This window comes from Silene latifolia, chromosome 11 (genome assembly GCF_048544455.1).
Source record: "Silene latifolia isolate original U9 population chromosome 11, ASM4854445v1, whole genome shotgun sequence".
Taxonomy (NCBI): domain Eukaryota; kingdom Viridiplantae; phylum Streptophyta; class Magnoliopsida; order Caryophyllales; family Caryophyllaceae; genus Silene; species Silene latifolia.
This window is the reverse complement of record NC_133536.1, coordinates 208,461,569-208,486,227: the sequence shown is the minus strand read 5'-3', so window position 1 is coordinate 208,486,227 and position 24,659 is coordinate 208,461,569. Positions and strand designations below refer to the sequence as shown.

At 44.7% G+C, this 24,659-nt stretch overlaps 3 protein-coding genes across 4 annotated transcripts in view; all 3 read left to right on the top strand.

The window, feature by feature from the left end:
- Nucleotides 1-24,659, top strand: part of LOC141612504 (uncharacterized) — a 167,684-nt gene that overhangs the window by 78,036 nt on the left and 64,989 nt on the right. The window lies entirely within an intron of this gene.
- Nucleotides 3,705-7,347, top strand: LOC141612500 (receptor-like protein kinase FERONIA). 2 transcript variants are annotated; one of them, XM_074431297.1, is made up of 3 exons: nucleotides 3,705-5,140; nucleotides 5,362-6,797; nucleotides 7,167-7,347. In XM_074431297.1, exons 1-2 carry the CDS (start codon nucleotides 3,924-3,926, stop codon nucleotides 6,776-6,778), a joined length of 2,634 nt encoding a protein of 877 aa, XP_074287398.1. In that variant the 5' UTR covers nucleotides 3,705-3,923; the 3' UTR covers nucleotides 6,779-6,797; nucleotides 7,167-7,347. The 2 variants fall into 2 exon arrangements, with proteins under 2 accessions (XP_074287398.1, XP_074287396.1); XM_074431295.1 differs by lacking the exon at nucleotides 7,167-7,347 and having other exon boundaries at nucleotides 5,362-7,014.
- On the top strand, nucleotides 9,017-23,055 carry LOC141615419 (putative receptor-like protein kinase At5g39000). The gene is made up of 3 exons (XM_074433785.1): nucleotides 9,017-9,163; nucleotides 20,225-21,452; nucleotides 21,590-23,055. Exons 2-3 carry the CDS (start codon nucleotides 20,242-20,244, stop codon nucleotides 22,611-22,613), a joined length of 2,235 nt encoding a protein of 744 aa, XP_074289886.1. The 5' UTR covers nucleotides 9,017-9,163; nucleotides 20,225-20,241; the 3' UTR covers nucleotides 22,614-23,055.

Here is a 24,659-nt window from a genome sequence, read left to right as displayed (position 1 = left end):
ATGTTCCTTGGTTATCTCAAATTACTATACCTGGGTCACTTCCGAATTTGGATAGTTTGTTTTTCAATCCGACTAATCTCGACTTTCTTGTAAACTTTTTTGATGATATACCTACCATGTGATTTATTCTTATAAAACTAAATTAATTATTAGCCTGACTTAATTTAATTACAAGATCAGTTTCCGTGTGTTTAACTTAATCACAAAAACTTCGGAGAGACGGTTTGAGAAACTTAATGGAAACAACTCGATCATAAATAATTTTGAGAGAGTGGGAAGATGAGAACACTATAGCAGACAATTCTGTCAGTCAAAGACAAAATTAATGTGTTATACATTGAAAATTCTGTCAGTCAAAGACAAAACCCAATTATTGACATCAATCAAAATTACCATTAATTAAAATTACTTACTGTGTGTTTCCGAAGATGTTGAGAGATGAAGGTAACGGGAATGAGTTGGTGACAAGTAGTAAGATTGAGTGAGAATTTTGTGAATTTTTTACTTAAATGGTGTTCTAAATCAAAATATTTTCAAAAATAGGGCTCATTTCAAACTATTTACACGAAATGGGTCCACGTCAGCACCTTACCTTTTTTTACAGATTTCTCAACTTCTCGACATATGATTTAGCGGGAAGTATTTTTTTTTTATTTCATAGACTTCTCGCCAGTTGATTCAGCGAGAAGTTTGTGTATGTTGTTGCTTCTTGACATGCTTCCTTCTTCATCTCAGATCTCCTTGCTCCGACTACCAAACCACAAAGTACCACCACCATTTTCTTCCTCTCACTTCCCTTGTCACATACACATCTTTTTTATGAATGATTATTGTCGTACTTTGCAAAGAAAAAAGCCCGCAATATTGCCGCTCACAGCTATTTCTGCGATTTCGGTTTCATGAATGAATATGTTACGCTAATAACTCACCCCTCTCTTTCATTTGTATGCTTGGCTCATTGTCGATTTAGTTTGATTACCACAAGGAAAATACAGCGGGAATGGGAGTCAATAAATTGCGGAAATCAATCTCAAGTAAAGACCAAGTTACCGAAATCGCAAAAATAGTTATGTACGGCAATATGGCGGGCTTTTTACTTTTCAAACTACGAGGATAGCATTCAAAACAAGATGTTTATATGACAAGAGAAGTGAGAGAAAGAGAATGGTGGTGGTAGTTTGTGGTTTGGTAGAGGGAACAAGGAGAACGAAGATGAAGAAGAAGCATGTCAAGGAGCAATAATATACAATACAAACTTCTCGCTGATTGAACTGGCGAGAAGTCTATGAAATAAAAAAAAAATTACTTCCCGCTAAATCATATGTCGAGAAGTTAAGAAATCTGTAAAAAAAAAATAAGGTGCTGACGTGGACCCATTCCGTGTAAATAGTTTGGAATGAGCCCCATTTTTGTAAATATTTTGGTTTAGAACGCCATTTAAGTAAAAAATTCGAATTTTGTTCGGGTTAACAAGATGGTGTTTTTGGTGTTGATGGGTTTAAGCAGCCTCGAAAGCAAACTCCCTGAACCGGTCTTATCCGACACGCTCATGATGATCTATTATGAAGCAGTTGTTACCCACGCCGTTGGCTTCCTCGGCTCTATCATTGGGTTGTTGGACATCCACTACAGATTAACCAAGTTCTTCGCTATCCAGTCATCTTCTTGTTTCGTAATTTACCTGATTTTACGATCTACTAGTCTCTTTTGTTCGGGTTTGGATTCTAATTTTTCTATTGTATCCCTCTTTTATATAACCAGCCCTGTAAATCTTCTTATCCTTCACTCCCTTTTCATCCCCCTTGCTATTCTTTTCACTACCCATTGATCCGTTCTGGTGTTTGTTCTATTTTTGCTCTGTTTTTTATTATAATTTTCTCACTTTTTTCTACTTTTTTAAAGTAGTCAGGCAAGAACAAAGTTTGGCTGGTAATTCTTCAAGTATTTGTTCATTAATCGATAATCCGTCATGTTCATTAAATTTGTCTTTATAAACCAATCCTCCCGAAACCACTTTTAATCAGAAAAATTAGACAATCTTTTATCTATGTTACAGTAACTTTTTATGTAATATAATGCAAAAGCTGCTAATAAGGTAACATACGATGGAAGAAAAACGTTATCGGTCGTCAATGGTAAAACACCATAGATGGAGCTCCCTTCCCGATGAAATTATCATCAACATTATGTCACGCTTTAACCTTCTTCGCGACACCGTCATTACTATTTCTACTACCAATTTCAGCATCAAACGATATGACAAACCTATCGACAATATCGACGAGTATTGGACTATCCTTGATAACCTCTTCACCTTGTTCGCGCCACCTGTTATCGACACATTTTGTCTTAATCTTTACGCTTACCACTACAACGAACCTCGTTGCTGGACAATCATCGACACATGGGTTCGTCAACTACCTTCTCGTAACGTCCAACACATGAAGCTTTCTTGCTCTCCAGGTTTTCGTCAATTTGATCATCGATTTTACCCACCAAGCATTTTTCTAATCGATTCCTTGGTAACACTTGAGTTGCGTTTGATTGCCAACGGCATTGGTTGGAGACTTCCTAATTCATTTGTTCTTCCAAACCTCAAGAAACTATATTTCAGTTTGTTCGATTACACATATTTGGGAAGGTTATTAAGTTGTTGCCCGTCGCTTGAAGACTTGTCCTTGAACCTTCACCATCCTAAGGAAAGTGTCGTTTTAATCACAAGTAAGAGTTTAAAACGATTACATATAAAATTAGAAGGGAAATCCATCCGTAATGTTATTATTGATACTCCGATATTGGAACAATTGAATTATTGTTCTAATTATATATTATCAATGCATATGCTGAATTCGATTTCAAATGTCGTCAAGTCGCTTACCCTAAGTACTGGCTCACCGGTGAGGTTCATCAATTGTTGTACTACCTTACCCAAATTGATTCGTCTTAAATTATCTGTCAGATCTAAAATATTTAGAGATGATTTGGAATCAAGATGCCGTGTTCATGCTAGTTCAAAAGGTGAAACGCATAGAGTTTTATGCAGAAGATGTCAAACAATTTAGCAAATATGGGTTGAGTCTAGTGCCATTGTTTTTAAGAAGTACCCCGGTTTTGGAGAAGCTTGTCATCCGCAGATATGGCACTCATCATCCTACCGATGATTCCTTGAGTAAATTTTGCAAAACTTTACTTAAGTGTGCCGAAGACACTTCACGTTGTCAAATCGATTTCCTAGGAGGATATAAGCTAGACAGAGAAGTTCAAGGATAAACTTTTATAAAGTATGACTATTAGCTACGCAATTACTATAACAGTTTTTCTATCCTTTGCCTTAAGGGTACGCAATATATTATGGGATATGATAAAGACGACAAGTACCGTTCTACTCAATTGTCGATTTAGGAGATTTGTTCGGAAATCTTACTTACTCTTTTGTGAAAGGTCCGGAAATGGAGCTGCACATTGTATGTCTCACTTAATGCGGCTTGATTTTTCGACCCGAGGTTGAGTGGACTCTTACCCGGCCGAAACTATTAGTGATGTATGTAAATTCTTCCGATCGACTTTATGTCGGCATTTGCGTAATATATTGACTTTTCCCCTAAATAAGTCTTGTAATGAGCCAAACACAAGTCTGGACTTTTCAAGTCTACTTATCCTCGAACTAACTGTGTCCATTTGTATATGCCGTTAACAATAAGCAACTTTAATTTACCAAAATAAAATATCAGAATATCAAGTCTTCGATCTAATGAGCCAAACATACACAAGTCTTTTAGTAGTTGGGTGGCACATAACATTTTGACTTTTCAAGTCTACTTATCCTCAAACTAACTGTGTCCATTTGTATATGCATATTAACAAAATAAAATACCAGAATTTATATTAATTGGTGTTTTTATTTAACAAATTTAAGAGTAATAATGCATAATTGCATTAAGTTGTTAATTCTGATAATTGTTTGGAGTTGTATCACAAGTGATGCTTTTAACGACACAAGTGATGCTTTTAACGACACATCACTCCTCATCAATTGTGGGCTTCCGGTGTCCACCCAATCTAAGTCCATCTCCGATGGTCGTGTATGGCAGAGCGATGACGACCCTGATTTCGCTCCATCGTACCTCAACACCGTCTCAACTAGCTTCTCAGAGAATGCTGATGACCTGCCATACAAAGTAGGTCGGGTATTCTGGTCTGATATCACCTACACCTTCACTCTCACCCCAGGCCCCAAATTCATACGACTCTACTTCTTCCCTAATGTTTCATTCAACAACACTCTTCCTCACCAATTTTTGACATCTCTCGTTGCTAATAGCTTCACTCTTTTAGACAAATTCAATCCTTTCCTCAACTCACAAGGGAAACCATTTATTATACTTGAATTCCTAATTTTTATACAAAATGATGAAGATAATCTCAACTTAATCTTCTCTCCAGAGTCTCCAGGTATACTCAGTAACGGTTCTCCTGATGGTTTGCACGGGTACGTGAATGGTATAGAAATTGAGTCCATTCCAGATGGTTTGTACTTAAACGACTCCAACCTGATTTATACTGATGCCAATGATCCAGAAATGGGATACACATTCGATAAGGATTTGACCGCATTGCAGACGGCTTATAGGCTAAACGTGGGAGGGGAGATAGTGGATGAGAGGAACGACAACCCAGGGGGAATGAAGCGTAAATGGGACGCAGACGAAGACTACGTAGTCGGGGAACGAGGCATAAAGTTGGAACCAGATCCAAAGTGGGTGAGCTCAAAGAATAACAGCGGCACAAACGCGGCGCCTAAGATAGTATACGGGACGGCTAGGAGCATGGGAGACAACTCGGCTGAGATAAATTTAAAACGGGACCTTACGTGGGTGTTCCAGGTGGACCCGGGGTTTGATTATCTGGTGAGGCTTCATTTCTGTGAGTTGGATGCTAATGTCACGGGGATTGATGAGAGGGTGATGAATTTGTATATTGATGGCAACCTGGCAGAGGAGGATCTTGATATTTGGTACGAGGCTGGAGGGTTTGGTATTCCAGTGTACAAGGATTATGTTATAACTGTCCCTGCTCATAATCCTACTACTGCTTCAAAGGCTGCTCTTTCCTTGGCCCTCCGTCCTTTACGTCCTGGCCGGTAAGTATATTTAAAAAAAAAAAAACTATAGCGTCGGTTCTAAATGATTATTTGTGTCGGTTTTGAGGTGATGCATTTGGAGGGGTCCTTGGCCCTCCGTCCTTCAAAGGCTGCTCTTTCCTTCACAAATGTTGCAATAAGTTAACTCTATATTTCTTAAATATGATTGATTGATTGATTGATATTTAAACTGATTTGTTGCACTTGTTCTGTTTGTTTAGTGTTATAGATGTATCGCTGAGTGGGTTGGAGATCTTGAAGGTGAGCGATACGGCTAGAAATCTTGCAGTTCCTAATCCACCTTACAACAGTACCGACACAACTTCACTAAATCAAACTCCAATAAGCGCTAAAAGCTCAATCCGTAAGACTCTCATTATTATTGGAAGTGTCATTACTGGTTTACTACTAGTTTCTGTTATTATACTTGCTTTGTTTCGAAGTAGACTACAGTATAAGAAGCTATTTACATCGGCCAACTCATCTAGACCATCCTTACAAACCGATCTATGTCGACGTTTCTCGTTGAGCCAGATAAGGGTTGCCACTCATGACTTCGATCAGAACTTAATCATTGGCCGGGGCGGGTTTGGAAAGGTGTACAAAGGTTGCATAGATGGTGGAGCCACTGATGTGGCAGTCAAACGATTAAACTCGACATCCAAACAGGGGGAGCAAGAGTTCCTTACTGAAATTGAGATGCTTTCAAGACTACGTCACAGACATTTGGTGTCCTTGATCGGGTATTGTGATGAAAAGGGAGAGATGATATTGATATACGAGTACATGCCCCGTGGCACCCTTCGTGACCACTTGAGTTACAGGGACACTAAGGGAACAAGCAACAATCAAGTATTATCATGGAACCAACGTTTGATGATTTGCCTAGGATCGGCTCGTGGGCTAGAATATCTCCATGGGGGCACAAAACAGTTGATCATTCACCGTGATGTCAAGTCCACTAATATTTTGCTCGATGACAAGTGGACCGCCAAGGTGTCAGACTTTGGGCTCTCGAAAGTCGGTCCTGCAAGTGATACAGGAGTGGGCCATGTTAGTACTATTGTTAAAGGTAGCTTTGGGTATTTGGATCCCGAGTATTATCAACGTGGACAATTAACTGAGAAGTCGGATGTTTATTCATTTGGAGTCATGTTATTTGAAGTCCTATGTGCCCGACCAGCGGTTGAACTTAACCTTCCTAAGGTTCGAGCTTGCTACACAAAAGGGATCCTTTACACTGTAGTCGATCCTACTCTAACAGGTCAAATCACATCGGAGTGTCTAAGTAAATTTGGGGAGATTGCAGAATTGTGTATAAGGGCTAATCGAGATGAACGTCCCTCAATGAGGGACGTAGTATTGAGTTTAGAATTCATGTTAACACTTCAACAAACCGCCGAGAACACGGGTGACATTAGTCTAATGGTGGATTTTACAATTAGAAATAATGCTACTTGTGGTGGTGAAAATGGTGCTTCGACAATTTCATTTGGGGAAAATGTTTGCGAAAGCAGAGCAGTTGGTGTTGATACTCAAGGGTCGATTATGGTTAGTAATACTGCTGTTACAAATTCTCATATGGAGGTCAAGTCGGGTTCAGTCTTTTCTGAGATCTTTGATCTAAGGGCTAGATGAAATTTTGCCGTCCGTCCTTGTAAGCCTATATTTTTTATGCATATACAAAAAAAAAATCTACTTGCTCTCATAAACTGTAATTATATGTAATGATTTTTTTCAACTTGTTTGAATGGATTATGTTGCAGAGATTTCAACGTTGCAACATGATTTTTTCAAATTTTGTCGTCCGTCCCGTTTATTTATTTACCTTTGATTAAACATTATGACACGAAGAATTACATTTTGGTTCAGTATAAATCTTTACAATATGATGATGCTTGTGTCAACATATATTTATATAGTAAAATCTAAATAAAATTACAATTATATTTTAGAAGATGATAAACTTTATCCTTTACATAGTATCTGTAATTTATTTATTAATATCCCTCTTTGTTAATTTCAGAAACAAACTAATAAGACGAGTTTAATATGGTATAAAGCAAATGTAAAGAGTTCACTGAAACGGAGGAAGTAAGAAATACGGAGCACTTGTGCGGCAGAAATGAGGGCGCGTCACAAATCTCAATGTGCCACTCGCTCGCGGGACGACAATCCAACGTCGATTTTTGTGGAGTATTATGTTATTTGAATAATTCTATACTTTTTTGTATTTACTTAATAGTTAGGCCTGTTCTTTTGGCCTTAAAGTCACTTAATTTAAATTCACTTTAGATACTATAAGTTCAGTTCAGTTCAGATCAGATCCTATAAGTTCAGTTCAGATCCTATAAGTTCAGTTCAGTTCAGATCCTATAAGTTCAACTCAGTTCAGTTCAGTTCAGTTCAGTTCAGATTCTATAAGTTCAGTTCAGTTCAGATTCTATAAATTCAGTTTAGAAAAGTTAGATACAAAGTATTATTTAAAAACAAAACCGACGCAAAAACATATGACATTATTAATTATTTGATACATATATACATTATTATTTTTAAAACAAAATTATTACTCCCTTAATAATTACTCTCATTCCAAGCGAGCCCTTAAGAGTAATAAATTGCAGCATCAAGTTGTTAATTCTGATAATTGTTGTGAGTTTTATGACAAGTGATGCCTTAGAGCATCCAAAATAGAGAGGATGTTATCTTCCTCCTATTTTCCAACCTTCCTCTATTTTTTCGACATCTCATTTTCTCTTTCATCAATTTCATTTCTCACCATTACCATCCCCTTCCATTATTTTTTCCCACAATAGAGAGGATGAGGATCCTCTCATATTACCTCTCTTACTTTAAATAATCTCAAAATTTTATAAAAGATAAAAATAAAAGAATTATTATACACAAGACAAATAGTAATTGGTTTGTGGGCACTAGGGCCAATGTAAGCTTTCCTCTAAAACTAGAGGAAGTAAACATCTTCCTCTTACTAAGAGGATATGTAACATGTGCCTCACAATAGAGAGGATATGTCCTCTTAGAAGAAAAAGAGTATTAAGAGGACCTCTCATCCTCTCTATTGTGGGTGCTCTTATTCACCTCGCTCCTGATCAATTGTGGGCTTCAGGAGTTCACCCAATCTGAGTCCTTGTTTGAGGGTCTTGCATGGCAAAATTAACGAGAGTCCAAAATAATGTTACTATGTTAGCAAAGTGGAACCATGCAACGACGTGACCCCTGTTTTAACGTTGATAATAATGTAGGTTTGGAAGTTATCAAGCTTGACTACCGCACTAGAATCTGACCCAACTCCATTATTTTAGTACAATAGGTCTCCCTTGTGACGGGTTACCATTTGTGGCGGATATTTTGTGAGTTAAAATGGTAACAAAATGAGTTAGTGGAGAAAGGGGACCACATGAATAGTGTTGCAGAGAGAGAAAAAGTGGGTACTTTGTGAGGTAAAATGGTATTCGTCACTCAAGAGTGACGGATATGTGCCGTCACAAACAAGAATTTGTGATTTTAGTAACTCATACTCCCTCTATTATTTGTTATCCTTTTCTATTTTTGGGTTTTCTTAGTTATTTGTTATCCTTTCTATTTTAAGAATGAACTTGATGAGTAATTTGATCATTTTCATTCAATTTATTCCACTTGTCATTTAATTATTGGCATTTTCCTCTTTCCTTGATCTTTGTGCCAAAACCAAAAGATAACAATTGATCGGGACAGAGGGAGTATATGATATATCCATCAGTAGCATTCCAGACCAACTTGTATTACACGACGCCTTGTTATTAAATTGTGTAACTCTATACGACGACCTAGAATGTTTTAATTTCTACTAATGCGCCAAAAGTAATTGTGTTTGATGCAACATCTTGACATTTCAACTTAGATTCATAGATCCACATAATCGAGCCGGGGATGTACATTAAAACCATTAACATCCCACAATTACACTTTATACAACTACAATCACTTGATAATCGAGATAACACAAAACTAAAAGTAATACTCGTAATTGATGGGGCATATTCTGCACCATTTGACCAAGTCAACGCATTGAGCAAAGTCAAAGATATCCACAGCAAGTCAACAACTTAGACAGCCTAACCGACGCAGCCTGTCGGCCTGTCTCTTGTGCCTCGGCTAGGACAACTAGCCAGCCGGGGCACACATCCGCGAACTCATATCCAAGACCCCTCGGCGGTGAGTCAACAGGGCCCGCCGGCCTGCCAAGGGTCCCTCGGCCGAGGGTAGATAAGTCTTTCCACCTGCTAGCCACTTGGCCACTACGTGACAAAAGGTGAAAGTCTATAAATACTCCTCAACTCTCATTGAGGAGGGGATCCACAATTGAACCTAAGAATCACTATTCATCTGGTAATATCTTCCTTATCTCTCTACAATATATACTTCGCCAAGTAACAACAACTTACCTCTCCAAGTTACTGACTTGAGTGTCGGAGTGAGTTCGCTCGGTCCAAAGCCGAGCCCTCAGTTTGTTCACTGTTTCAGGAGACCGAAAGGAGAAGCCAACCAAAGACGTCATTCTACAAGTACGGGTGGTAACAAATATCTGCTCTGGAATTACACCCGGAACAATTGGCGCCGTCTGTGGGGAAAGATACTAGAAGCTAGTCACATTCATTCCCAAACAAAAAACAAAAACCCACCCAAAAAGCTAAGAAGATGTCAAAGCAACAAGAGGTATTCGTGACTGACGAAACCGAATTCTACCATGAGGATACCGTCCACAATTCTGGAGTTGCGCAGCCCTCCACCGGCCGGGTAATTCAACCGGAGTACGGGATGCCAATAATGCCAGATATGCCGCTGCCCGCCAACCAGGTCACCATCATGGGACACGTGGTTGATGCAAAGAAAGTCAAGCAACTCCTGGACCTAATTAGTAGTACGCCGCTCACACTCGTCACACCGACAAGAGCGGCGGAACCCGGCCCAGAGACCAGGGGCCGAATGTGACTCCAAGAGACTTGAACGGAGCACTGGAAGAAGCTGGCCCTGTCGAGACGCCGGGGGAGCCCAGAGCGCTAGTGGCAGACCTGAGTCCTTCACGCACTTGCGGGAGGACGGCGTCGCCGCAGCACCGACGAGGCATTCCTCAGAGGAGTAGAAGAAGTCCGACTTACCAGAGTCGGAGAAGAAGTCCGACTCACCAGAGTCGGGGAAGAAGCCCGACTCACCAGAGTCGGAGAAGAAGCCCTTCCCGCCACGGGGAGAGGAGCCGGACTAGGGGTGCGAGGAGTCGATCGCCGCGCGTCGTTCGATACGTGGTCAGACAGCCCCTCAGCACATACGTCCTAGAGGTCCTGGTGCCGACTAAGCTAAAGTTGCCACCCATAGCATACAAAGGAGAAGGCGACCCAACCGACCACGTTGAGGCTTACGAGTCTCACATGTCGGTGTGGGAGCAACCCGATGAGGTCTGGTGCCGAGTTTTCCCTACGACTCTGCATGAGATGGCACAAAGTTGGTACAAAGGGCTACCCGATGGGTCGGTATACTGTTACGCCGACCTAAAGGGCATACTTTTAGCCCAGTATTCTTGCAATAAGAGGAAGGCCGTTGAGACATCGGACCTCCTGACAATCAGACAGGAGGGAGGCGAGTCTCTCCGGAGTTATGTGAAGAGGTTCGACGCCAAGGTTCAGCAGATTCGTGAGCTGAACAGCGAACTGGCGGCCTTCGCACTGATGAAAGGCCTCCCGAGATGAGACCTAAAAAACGAGCTCATCAAGCGCGGTGGCCTGAACTTAGACTCCGCCAGGAAGATGGCCGATCAAGCCATAAAGGTGGAGGACTACCACAAAACCTGGGTGGGCCCCAGCGAGGCCGAGCACTCAGAGATTAAGAGCCGCCGGGAGGACAACCCGGATGAAAGACGTCGTGACAATAATAGGTCACGGTCTGACAGATCCGCCAAGAAACAGGACTCGGCGGGCGCCGGGGGGAGTTCAGGACCGAACTACCAGAAACGGTTCAATGGCCACACCCCCTTGGTCGTATCTGCCGCCGAGGTCTTCGCCCTGAGCAAGAACGAGGGTCAGAAGTGGGAAAGGCCTCCCAGGCCGAGGAGTGACGGTGACACGAGCCAGTACTGTGAGTACCATGGCCACACCGGCCACTTAACTGACGATTGTCGGCATCTGAAGAATGCCATCGAAGAGCTGATCCGGAAGGGGAGCCTCGGCAAATATGTCGCCAAAGACCAAAAGACTGATGCCGGCGGCTCGGATAAAAAATCCGTCTTCGAACGGATAGGAGTAATCAATGTTGTCATCGGGGGCAACGAGAACGGCGGTCCGCTCATGGGCACAAACGGCACTGAACGAGCCGTATCAGGCCATCAACTTTGTGCCCAAAACAGCGGCCACCGCTTCCAACATCCCCGATATAACTATTGGGAAGAAGGACTACGAGGAGTAATCGCCCCTCACAAATGACCCACTCGTAGTCCACTTGGACATATCCAACCACCTGGTCAAGAGGTGCCTGATTGACACAGGCGCCTACACGAACATCATGTTCAGGGAGTGCTTTCTCAACCTCGGTCTGAAAGTCGAGGATTTGAGCCCCTACACCAATCCACTGTACGGCTTTTCCTAAGTTACCGGCCCCCCTGGGGTCAATCGATCGCCCGGTGATGTTCGGCGAAGGGAATGCGGCTAAGAATGTCCTAGCTGAGTTCGTGGTCATTGACGGCTCGTCCTCCTACAACGTTCTCATAGGCCGAGTCACTCTGAGCGAGGCCGACGCAGTGATGTCCATCCGGGCCCTGACACTGATGTATGTCTCGGACCGGGGGGAAGCGCATAAGCTCGTCTCCAAGGACGAGGAGGACGAGGTGGTCAACGTCCGATATCCGCGGAGGATGCAACATGCAATCCCTCAAAGTGGCAAAGAAGTCAGAAAAGGGGAAGAGCCCATCCTTGCAACAGGAGGGCGACTTCATGGATTCAACTGTCGGCATGGTCGAGGGAGCCGAGACCGAAGAGGTGGAAATTGACCCAGGGCGCACCGTGACTATCGGTGTCAACCTGGAGCCAAAATTCAGGGTTGCTCTCCTAGACCTGCTGAGGAAGAACAAAGACGTCTTCGCCTACTCAGCGGCCGAGATGCCAGGCGTGAGCCGGGAGGTAATTGTTCACAAGTTGAACGTACTCCCCACCGCTCGCCCTGTCAAAGCAAAGGATGAGGAACTCCTCAGCCGAGAAGGATGAGGCCATCAAAGCCGAAGTAGCTAAATTACTGGCGGCGGGCTTTATCATGCCCTGTACTTATCCTGAGTGGTTAGCTAATGTTGTAATGGTAAAAAAGTCGTCGGGGGCATGGAGGATGTGTGTAGATTTTACCAATCTTAATAAAGCGTGTCCCAAAGATTGCTATCCCTTGCCTCGGATAGATAGTATAATCGACGCGACGGCAGGCTATACTATGCTAAGCCTGCTGGACGCCTTCTCAGGGTATCATCAGGTATTCATGGCCGAGGAAGACATGCCCAAATGCGCATTCATCATCGCTGCTATACATACATGTATAAAATGATGCCGTTTGGTTTGAAGAACGCCGGCGCAACTTACACAAGACTAGTGGACAAAGTGTTCCAAAATCAAAAAGGGCGAAACATTGAGGCTTACGTCGACGATGCTATTGTAAAAAGCAAGTCCGACAGCGAGCACTTGGCCGATTTACACGAGACATTTTGTTCACTAAGGAAATACAAGATGAAGCTCAACCCAATGAAATGCAACTTCGGTGTCCGGGCAGGTAAGTTCCTCGGCGTACTTGTCGGCGCCCGGGGGAATTGATGCCAATCCGGACAAAGTCCAAGCAATCCTGGACCTGCCGGAGCCGAGGAATCGAAAAGAGGTTATGATGCTGACCGGGAGGATGGCGGCTCTAGCCCGTTTCATCTCTTGGTCAGCCGACAAGAGCACCCCATTCTTCAAAGTGTTGAAGGGGAGTAAGGACTTCAGCTGGGGGGAGGAACAGAGCACAGCTTTCAAGCAACTGAAAGCTCATCTTCGACTCTCCCAACCCCGTCCCGACCAATCTTTGGGGAGACGCTATATCCGTACATTGCGCTTACCTCGGCCATGGTCGATGTCGTAATCGTCGAGAAGAGGACAAACAAAGAAGACACCAATCTACTTTGTCAGCCATAGGTTGTTGCCCGCCGAGAGAAATTACCCGCTGATTGAAAAAGCAGCCTTTGTTGTCGTCGTCGCGGCAAGGAAACTGAAACCCTACTTCGACGCACATCCCGTGACGGTCTTAACCGACCAGCCATTGGAGAAAGCATTTAAAAAATTTGAGCAATCCGGCAGGCTCATCAAATGGGCGAGAGTTATCCGGCCGGCATTCGGACAAGCCGAGGCCCTCGATAAAGGGACAGACGCGCATTTCTGGCCGAGTGCACATACCAAGAAGAGCAAAACCCCGGAGTATGGGAGGTGTACACCGACGGGTCCTCCACGACGAATAACTCAGGAGCCGGCATACTTATCATCAGCCCAAACGGGGACGAGTTTGAGTACGCCTTGAAATTTACCTTCTCGGCCTCAAACAACGAATCCGAATACGAGGCGGTGATAACCGGAGTCGAGCTAGCTAGGGCTGCCGGGGCAGAGCACATCATTTTGAAAACAGATTCACTCTTAGTGGCTAATCAAATCAGAGGAGAGTACGAGACTCGGGACGACGTGATGGTAAGATACCTGGAAAGGGTAAAAGCCGACACTTCAAAGTTGAAATCCTTCCAGATACAATGCATTCCCAGGTCTGAGAACAACCGAGCCGACGCTCTCTCAAAGCTTGCTTCAACCATCAAGAATATCGACGAACCGTGCTTTGGTGGACATCAGGAATGCCAAAAGCATTACTGAGACCGTCGGCATGGTGGGCGACATAGAGGCCGAGATGACGTGGATGACTCCGATAATGAGGTACAAACTGATGAATGAGTTACCGGAGGACCGCAGTCTCTCACAGAAGATAAAGAGGATCGCAGCAAGATACTTGGTGTTTGAAGGGGAATTATACAGGAGGTCCGTGACAAGGCCACTCTTGAAATGCGTCGGTCCGGTAGACGCGAGCTAATATCGACAAATTCACGAAGGCATCTGCGGCCATCACATGGGGGCAAGAACACTAGCACACAAAGCTCTTCGAGCCGGCTACTTCGCCCACCATGCTTGCGGATTCCGAGCCAAAACCAAAAAGTGCAACAACCACAAATGCATGCTCCGGTGATACATGCGCCATCCCGAGACCTGCGGCAGGTACTTAGTCCCCTTCCTTTTGCACAATGGGGGATGGATCTACTAGGGCCATTTCCAACGGCATCCGTGGGAAGAAAGTTCTTGATTGTCGCCGTTGACTACTTCACCAAATGGGTTGAAGTCGTAGCAAGATACTGCGAAGACGACGGCGGCCGTAAGAAAGGTAATCTGGGAAAATGTCATAACTCGTTTTGGGTTACCCTGTGTCATGGTATTCGACCACGGCGAGAGTTTTGGAGTGACACAATAATGAGTGGGCCGAGGAACTTGGTATCAAATTTGCATACTCCTCCGTCTGTCACCCCTCGGAGCAATGGACAAAGCGGAGGCGCCAATAAAACAATCCTCAACGGTTTGAAGAAGACAGTTGAAGACCTAAAGGGAAGATGGGCCGATGAACTACCGGCGTCTGTGGTACTGCGAACCACGGAGAAAGAAGCAACGGGTACACTCTATTCCACCTAGTCTATGGGTCCGGCGCCCCGCCAATTGAAGCAACGGTGCCAACATACGTAACGGCCACCTTTAACCCGGTTGAAAATGAGGAAGGTTTAAGAACCTCCCTAGAGCTGGTCGAAGAAAGCCGAGACACAAGACGCCTCAACTTGGCAAAGATATACCAAAACCGAATGAAAAGAGCCTACAAATCGAAGAGTCCACAAAAGGGACTTAAAAGTAGGAGACCTAGTCCTAAGAAAGTCACCGCCACCAACAAAGGGAACATTCATGGCAAATCGCGCTAATCGGGAAGGTCCCTACAAAGTGGTTGAAGAAATGAGGCCGGGTACATACCGGCCGACAGACATGGAGGGTGTGCCTTTGATGAGCCATTGGAACACCGACAATCTCGGAAATACTTTGTATAGCGCCGGAGGTGCCCAAGACAACTGTGGGCACCCCGACGCATTTTTATATCTAATGAAGAACCATCCAAGTTTTCCATCAATGTTCATTTCCCCCCATAGTCACCATCAATAAGTAGGCGCCACGGAAGTCACCCCAAGAGGTACATACGCTGTCGCGTCGTAACCCCTAGTCGCCTCGGCCAACCGAAGGCCTGGCAGGGGACACAACGATCGATACGCTAACATACGCTGTCGCGCCGTAACCCCTAGTCGCCTCGGTCCGCCGAAGGCCTGGCAGGGGGACACAACGGTCGACACGCTAACGAACGCTTGTCGCGCAGAATTCTAGTCGCCTCGGCCAACCGAAGGCCTGGCAGAGGATACAACGGTCGATACGCTAACGAACGCTGTCGCGTCGTAACCCCTAGTCGCCTCGGTCCGCCGAAGGCCTGGCAGGGGACACAACGATCGATACGCTAACGAACGCTGTCGCGTCGTAACCCCTAGTCGCCTCGGCCAACCGAAGGCCTGGCAGGGGACACAACGATCGATACGCTAACATACGCTGTCGCGCTGTAACCCCTAGTCGCCTCGGTTCGCCGAAGGCCTGGCAGGGGACACAACGGTCGACACGCTAACGAACGCTATCGCGCCGTAACCTCTAGTCGCCTCGGCCAACCGAAGGCCTGGCAGAGGATACAACGGTCGATACGCTAACATGTCCACAACGGCGGTTGGGAAGCGCAATTCCGACGCCTCGGCTAGACCGAGGGTGAAAGAGGAAGCGACCAACACGCTAACATGTTCAAGAGAAAGACGTTAAACGCAGTTGAGATACGCATTCTAGCTACCTCGGCCAAGCCGAAGGTAAAGATGAGGAGCGCTCAATTAATGACGCAAGAAGACAAGAGAAGACCTCGGCCAAGCCAGAGGCAAAATAGGCAAACTCTTATTAAAAATTATAAGTTTACAAATGAGAAGGATACAGACAACGACCGTCCCCATAGGGATAAGCCAAAACACAACCTACCAAAGTTTTACAAAAACAAGGAAAAGAAAAGCAAAAGGTTACAGACATGACATTTGAAGCGCCAAAAGATGGCAGGGAGGAAAGGCTCAGTAGTTGGCCCCCGAACAGCTAAAGCTATCCGAGACGCCGGGTGAGTCTGGTGACGACCGCCCGTCTCCCTACGCTTGTTGCTGCCCATCATCGGCAGCAGCAGCATCATCTTCGGTGGCCGGCCCAGAGGAAAGCTCGTCATTTCCACGTGCCTTTAGCCTTTAGGCCTCCTCTTTGGCCTCCTTCACCTTTGCATCGTAGGCCGCCTTGGCCTCGGCTATCTGAGCCACCTTCACCGCCTCCGCCTTTTACGCAGTCGCTTTTTCCGCAGCATCGGCCATCTCATCCAGAAGCTGTTCAAATTTCTCCCACGGGAAGGAGCCTTCAGGAATGAGCCTCTTGATTGCCTCCCTGGTCGCTTCCTTGGCCTGATCCCGGAATTGAGCGCACATGGTAGGGATGATCTCAGTTTGAAGCATCTCAATATCTTTCTCCCTTTGGGCAAGGACAGCCCTAGTGTCCCTGTGTGCCTCCGACTGAGCCAAATACATTTCCCTCCATTCTTCCCTCTTGGCAACAACGGCGTCGTAGCCGCCCTTATACCTGTCCCGCTCCTCCAGCAACTTGGCAGAGGTGGCATCAGCAGCCTCAACTTTGGCCCTCTCGGCCAATAGCAGTTTCTCAGCTTCCTCCGCACGCTTTCGAGCAGCAAGGAGGTCGAGCTTAGCCTTCCCGGCTTCCCCCTTTGCAGCGGAAAGATCAAGCTTAAGCCGTTCGATCAGTGGCGCAGCCTGGGCCATGACTTTTTCCTGCTCCATAATGTGGGAGCCGGCTAGTTGAGTCCACTTCGCCAACCTCTTGTATATTCTCGTCCCCTCTGCCACAAGCTCGGCGGGGGGAACCTTCTGGAGTGAGGAATCAACTGTGACATTTCTGTCACCCGCCTTCTCAGTCGCTTCTCTAATCGCCGCTCGGTGAGAATGGCGGCTGCCGACGGCGGATCTACAAAAAATTCACACAACGCATCCATGTCAACATTCATTGACACATCGAGAGTCTCATCATCGGAATGCATAATGAACCGGCTAAGTCGAACCACGGGTTAGGTCCGTACCGTCAAGGCTTCTTAGATGAGGGACCGGGTGAACCGTTCTTTTCCCCGGCAACGGTAGAAGCCGGCAGTGGCTCTCTTCTCTTCTTTGGAGGAGGGCCCTTCGCAACGGTCACCACCTCCTCGGAGACATCGATGACCTCCACATGCTCCTTCTGGACCGTTGGGGTTGAAGAGGGAGTAGGAATCGACGCCGTCGCCGACCTGGACGCTGCCTTTGATTTTCTTTTCGGCACGCCACCAAGAACCCGTGCCTGAGCCACCGCCGGATCCAGTGCCTTCAGCTGCTTGTCCATGAGTTCGTTGGGAGCCAGCCTACGATCGCGCGCGTCGGCCTGAGGATGCCGCTGAACGACCTTCCCGTCCTTATCAAGCCCTAACCTCTTCAAGGTCCTCTCAGACAGATCCTGGCCAAACCGGTCTGCAAGAAACCAGACAAGAGTTACATGAAAGAAGTAAAACAAAGCTCTAAAAACAGAAGAATAAAAGGCAAAGATGGGCCTCACACCGACCCTACTCACCCCAGTTGAGGACCGGTATGAGGCCGACGCGGCAAAGCAGCTCATCTTGAAGAATAATCTGAGTCGGGGGCACCCATCCCTTCTCAGCATCAAACAGCTGCATCGCCCGCTCTTCATCCGCATTAAGAGGAACCCTACTGGCATCCATCTTGAGCTTACTCCGGGTGACCCATTTTTCACGCTCCCCCTTACTCTCACACCGCAAGTTGACTTGGTGCTGGAAGGACCGGGGCAGCGAATAGTCACCAGGCACCTTAACGTACACCCACCGCTCTTTCCAGTCCTTGCAGGAGGAAAGCTTGTCAACGAAAGCGTAGCCCGACCCCACCTGCACGCTGTACCACCCCACTTTACCGGGGGTCGATGGCCGAAGATGATGAAGCCGGCGGAATAAGTTAACTGTAGGGGCCTCCCCTTTTGAAGAGACAGAGCCACACGAAGCCAACTATCGTCCTAATGGCCAACGGATGCAGTTGAGCCACAGCGACGTTCATAGCCTTGATGATGGCCGTGACGTATTCATTCAAAGGAAACCGGAGCCCATACTCCAGGTGCCTGATATATACGCCGATGTGACCCGGGGGAGGACAACAGACCGCCTGACCCTCCTCAGGGATAACAATTTTGTACCCCTCACCGAAGGAGAAATGACCCTCAAAAAGAGTTTCACCAGAACAACTGGCGAATTTACTGGACCAGGCACGGTCAAGACCAGTCATGCAGGCCTCGCCGTGATCCAGGATATGCGGCCTCACATCACCAGAAGGAACCCTTTCCTCACCATCATCATCAAAGTCTTCATCGGCCTCGTCATCATCCTCCCAGCCCTCCAAAGCTTCCGGGTCGACTTCGGGAGAAGGAGACCTAGGACCCCCGGACCTTAGCGAAACGGCGGCCAGTGCCTCATCCTCATCAAGACGCGACGGGGAACCCCCCGGCGCACGGTTACTAGGACCGGCATCAGTAGAAGACGTGTTTACAACAAAACTTAAAAGTTAAAAAGTTGGAAAATTTGTTTGTTTACCTTGAAGAAAAGTGCTACGCCGGAGTAACGATTCTGAAAGATAGAGAGAAGTTTCGTCAAAAAGGGCTAGAAAGAAGAAAATTTTAGAGAAAATGAAATTGGTGGCCAATTTCAGGGACTAACTGCCCTATTTATAGGAGAAAGCCCATGAAGAAGGACCAATCAGGGCACAGCCCATGAAACGTCAGCCAATCAGCGAACGGACACGTGTCGGACATGCAACCACGGAATGTCAATCGTTGCAATAGTTGAACGTCAATCAATGCAACAGTGACCAAGCGTCTTCAACACGCCCCTTCATATCTCTCTGCCTATTCATTTTCCTCAACAAATTCCTAAGTATCTGTTCTCCGCCGGCCACATGATCAACCAAGATAGGTAGCACCGGCCGGCGGCAATCAAAAACAACCGGCACTCTCAACCCTGGTCTCGGCCAGCGTCACTCTCTTTTCCACATCGGATGCCCTTTACACATCCATGTGGAGGGGGGATATAGTACGGCCTAAGCAGAACCAAGCCGAGGTAGAAGAGGCCGAGGAAGAAGAATTTTTACTTGCGCAGAATATACGCTCAACATACATCGGAGCCCATACCACGGCATAGACTACGCTGGGGGCAAATTGATGGGGCATATTCTGCACCCTCTGACCAAGTCAACGCATTGAGCAAGGTCAAAGATATCCACAGCAAGTCAACAACTTAGACAGCCTAACCGACGCAGCCTGTCGGCCTATCTCTTGTGCCTCGGCTAGGACAACTAGCCAGCCGGGGCACACATCCGCGAACTCATATCCAAGACCCCTCGGCGGTGAGTCAACAGGGCCCGCCGGCCTGCCAAGGGTCCCTCGGCCGAGGGTAGATAAGTCTTTCCACCTGCTAGCCACTTGGCCACTTGGCCACTACGTGACAAAAGGTGAAAGTCTATAAATACTCCTCAACTCTCATTGAGGAGGGGATCCACAATTGAACCTAAGAATCACTATTCATCTGGTAATATCTTCCTTATCTCTCTACAATATATACTTCGCCAAGTAACAACAACTTACCTCTCCAAGTTACTGACTTGAGCGTCGGAGTGAATTCGCTCGGTCCAAAGCCGAGCCCTCAGTTTGTTCACTGTTTCAGGAGACCGAAAGGAGAAGCCAACCAAAGACGTCATTCTGCAAGCACGGGTGGTAACAAATATCTGCTCTGGAATTACACCCGGAACAGTAATAAACTTGGAAGTCATGATTTGGAATCAGTATAGAATCAGGATCCTATGGAGTACTATAATTGTATTAAGTTGTATCAAGAGTGATGCCTTAGACACTCCACTCCTCATCAATTGTGGGCTTCCCAAGTCCACCCGATCTGAGTCCCCCTTGGACGGTCGTGTATGGCAAAGCGACGAAAACCCTGCTTTTGCTCCATCGTACCTTAACACCATCTCAAGTAACGTCTCAGAGGATAATGCTGATGACCTGCCATACAAAGTAGGACGGGTATTCTGGTCTGATATCACCTACACCTTTTCTATCACTCCAGGTCCTATATTCATACGCCTCTACTTCTTCCCTAATGTTACCTCCAACAACACTCTTCCCCACCTATTTTTGACATCTCTCGTTGCTAATAACTATACTCTTCTACACAACTTCAACCCTTTTCTCAACTTGCTCCAAAAAACTACGCCACAATATGAATTCCATCTCATCCTCGAAAATGGTGAAAATAATCTGAAATTAACCTTCTCTCCAGGCGGTATAATAAATAATAATACAAGATCATCCTTCGGATACATCAACGGTATAGAAATAGAAACGATTCCGGAGGGTTTGTATATAAACGAGTCCAACCTGAATTACTTATATGTCACATATCCTGTAAGCGAGTACTACTTGGATCAAAATTCGACTGCGTTCCAGACAGCTTACAGGCTAAACGTGGGAGGAGAGAACGTGGATAGGAATGACGATAATCCAGGGGGAATGAGGCGTAAATGGGAGGCGGACGAAGACTACGTAGTGGGGGAACGTGGCATAAAGTATCAGCCAACTCCAGGACAGAACAACATAACGATTCAGTACACGAAGAAGATGCCAGCCTACGTGGCGCCTAAGATAGTATACGAGACGAGGAGGAGCATGGGAGACAACCCGCCTGATATAAATCTAGGTCGGAACATAACGTGGAAGTTTGAGGTGGACCCGGGGTTTGACTATGTGGTGAGGCTTCATTTCTGTGAGTGGAGTGCTGATGTCACAGGGAAAGAACAGAGGGTGATGGAAGTGTATATTGATGGCATCCTGGTGGATCCGGGTCTTGATATTTGGCACCAGGCTGGAGGATCTGAAATTCCAATGTACAAGGATTATGTTATAAGTCTGCCGCCTCCTGCAATTAATAATAATGCTTCAAAGGTTGCTCTCTTTTTGGCCCTCCATCCTCTACCTCGCCAGTAAGTATATTTAAATCACTCCTCATACTTCTACCTCCTCTTTTAATTTACCTTCTTCTGTAGTTACACAATTATACTAAATGATTCATTCACGAATATCATGTTACTTATTTGTTGCATTTATTCTGTTTGTTTAGTGTTGTAGATATATCTCTAAGTGGGTTGGAGATCTTGAAGTTGAGCGATACAACTAGAAATCTTGCAGTTCCTAATCCACCTTACAACGGTACCGACGACACAACTTCACTAACTCAAATTCCAAGGGATAAAAGTTCAATCCGTAAGACGATCAATATTATAGGAAGTGTCATTGGTGGTTTACTACTAGTTTCTGTTATTCTACTCGCTCTGTTTCGACGCAAAATACAATATAATAAGCTATTTACACCGGCCAACTCCTCTAGACCGTCCTTACCAACTGATCTTTGTCGACATTTCTCGTTGAACCAGATAAGGGTTGCCACTCGCGACTTCGATCAGAACTTAATCATTGACCGGGGTGGGTTTGGCAAAGTGTACAAAGGTTGCATAGATGGTGGAGCCACTCTTGTGGCTATCAAAGGACTCAACCCGACATCAAAACAGGGGGAGCAAGAGTTCTTGACTGAAATTGAGATGCTTTCAAAACTGCGTCACAAACATTTGGTATCCCTAATCGGTTACTGCGATGAAAAGGGAGAGACGATATTAATATACGAGTACATGCCTCGTGGCACCCTTCGTGACCACTTGAATTACAGGGACACTAAGGGAACAAACAACAATCAAGTATTATCGTGGAAGCAACGTTTGACTATTTGCCTCGGATCTGCTCGTGGGCTAGAATATCTTCATGCAGGCACAAAGCAACTGATTATCCACCGTGATGTCAAGTCCACCAATATCTTGCTCGATGACAAATGGACCGCCAAGGTGTCGGACTTTGGGCTCTCTAAAGTGGGTCCTGCAAGTGACACAGGAGTGGGACATGTTAGTACTACTGTTAAAGGTAGCTTTGGGTATTTGGATCCAGACTATTATAAACGTGGACAATTAACTGAGAAGTCAGACATTTATTCATTTGGGGTCATGTTATTTGAAGTCCTATGTGCCCAACCAGCGGTTGCCTTAACCTTCCTAAAGTTCGCGCTTGCTATACAAAAGGAATCCTCCACACTTTAGTCGATCCTACTCTAACGGGTCAAATCACACCTGAGTGTCTAAGTAAATTTGGAGAGATAAAAGAGTTGTGTGTAAGAGTCAATCGCGATGAACGTCCCTCGATGAGGGACGTAGTATGGGGTTTAGAATTCATGCTAACACTTCAACAAACCGCTGAGAACACTAGTGATGGTAGTCCAATGGTGGAACTTACTATTAGTAGTAATGCTACTGGTGGCGGTGAAAATGGTGCTTCCACAATTTCATTTGGGGAATATATTTGCGAAAGCAGAGCAGTTGGTGTTAATACTCAAGGGTCGACTGTGGCTAGTAATACTGCTATTACAAATTCTCATATGGAGGTCAAGTCGGGTTCAGTCTTTTCTGAGATCTTTGATCTACGGGCTAGATGAAATTTTGTCGTCCGTCCTTGTTAGCATACGTTTTTTTACGCATGTACAAATTTTTTTTTCTACTTGCTCTAGTTAGATATATGGAGTACCATGGAGAGACGATGAATTGGTGGAACCGTGCTTGAACTTTTATATCGATTAACTGTCCATAATTCAAAATGAAATGCAACATTTTCATTGCCTAGCCAAAACTAACATATGTGTGCGGCATGGCCCGTCACACAATTTTCTGTTTTTTTTTTTTCTTTTCAAAGTCGCAACTACCAAAAATTCATTAATTAGGGAGCCCGGTACAAAGATGCTGAAATTTGTGCTGACAAATGTGATTGTTTGATGATTCTTTTTAATTATTGTTTGCAAATGGTTAGATGGTGATCAAATAAAGGAATGAGGGTAATTGCACAAGAGTGGGGATCCTCTGTCCCATTTGGTGTCTCAATCTGTGTGTCACTCCAATCACCTTTTAACACATCAACAAATTAATATAATTATTGCAATATTTTATTTTGCAACAAGTGATGTGTTAAAAGGTGAGTGGAGTGGCACACACAATGGGACATAAAAGCGGGACAGAGGATCCTTGCTGATTGCAGAAAGTTACCTCTAAAATATCCTTCTAAATTGGTTGTTTACCTTTAATAAAAATATCATTCTTAAAGAATAAAAAAAGGTATTTATCAGGTGAGCAAAAATATACGATACGGCTTTATAATATGGATACGATACGGTATACGGTTTTAGTTATACGGATTTCCGTATATACGATACGAAAATCCGTATATACGATACGGTTTTATAAAAACCGTACTGTATCCGGGTCGGGCAAAAACGAAACCGTATATACGGTTTCTGACACGTTTTGAAGTTTTTGTATAAAAAAGTTAAAAAAAATGCAAAATTCCTCTTTCAACTCCACTGTTTTAATGTTTTTTACAACTTTTTTTAATAACTTATCTCAATAAACAAAAATCAGCCCTTTTTAAGAGGTGGTCATGTTAGAGGTAATTATTAGCTCTTGAATAGTTACAATGTTTAATTCGGCATTTGTCACCAAATCGTATCCGTATATACGGTTTTTCCGGGTACCCGAAAACCGTATATACGATTAAACCGTATCGGATCCGTATAGTAATTTTTGCGATTTTTAAAACCGTATACCCGATACGGTTTTCGAAACCATATCGGGTACACGGTTTTGCTCACCCCTATTTATCACCTATGTTAGTGTAACTCTTCATATAAAATTCCATTTCATATCCATATTGGACATTTTACACTCAAATATGCACTTGAAAGCTAAAGTTGAACCAAAATATGAGATTCTCAATTTCTCATGCTAGATAGTAGATACATAGTACTTTTAACTGAGTCCGGGTAACATATATAGCTTATGAGATATAAAAAGCGGTTAATGTGATCAATCTTCGTAGGACGAAAGAAGTTTCAACTATGGAAATAAGAAGAATGGTCTTCCTTATTTGAGTGTAAGGAAATACTATGTTTATTATTATATTATTAAAAAAATCGAAATTTCCTAATTCTAATAGATTCTTTGGGAAAAAACACTTATAAAACCACTCCTTTGTATTAACTATCCATTCACCTCAAAACGATTCTTTGTATCTGGACGTGCTAAAGTTACGTAAACAAGTTT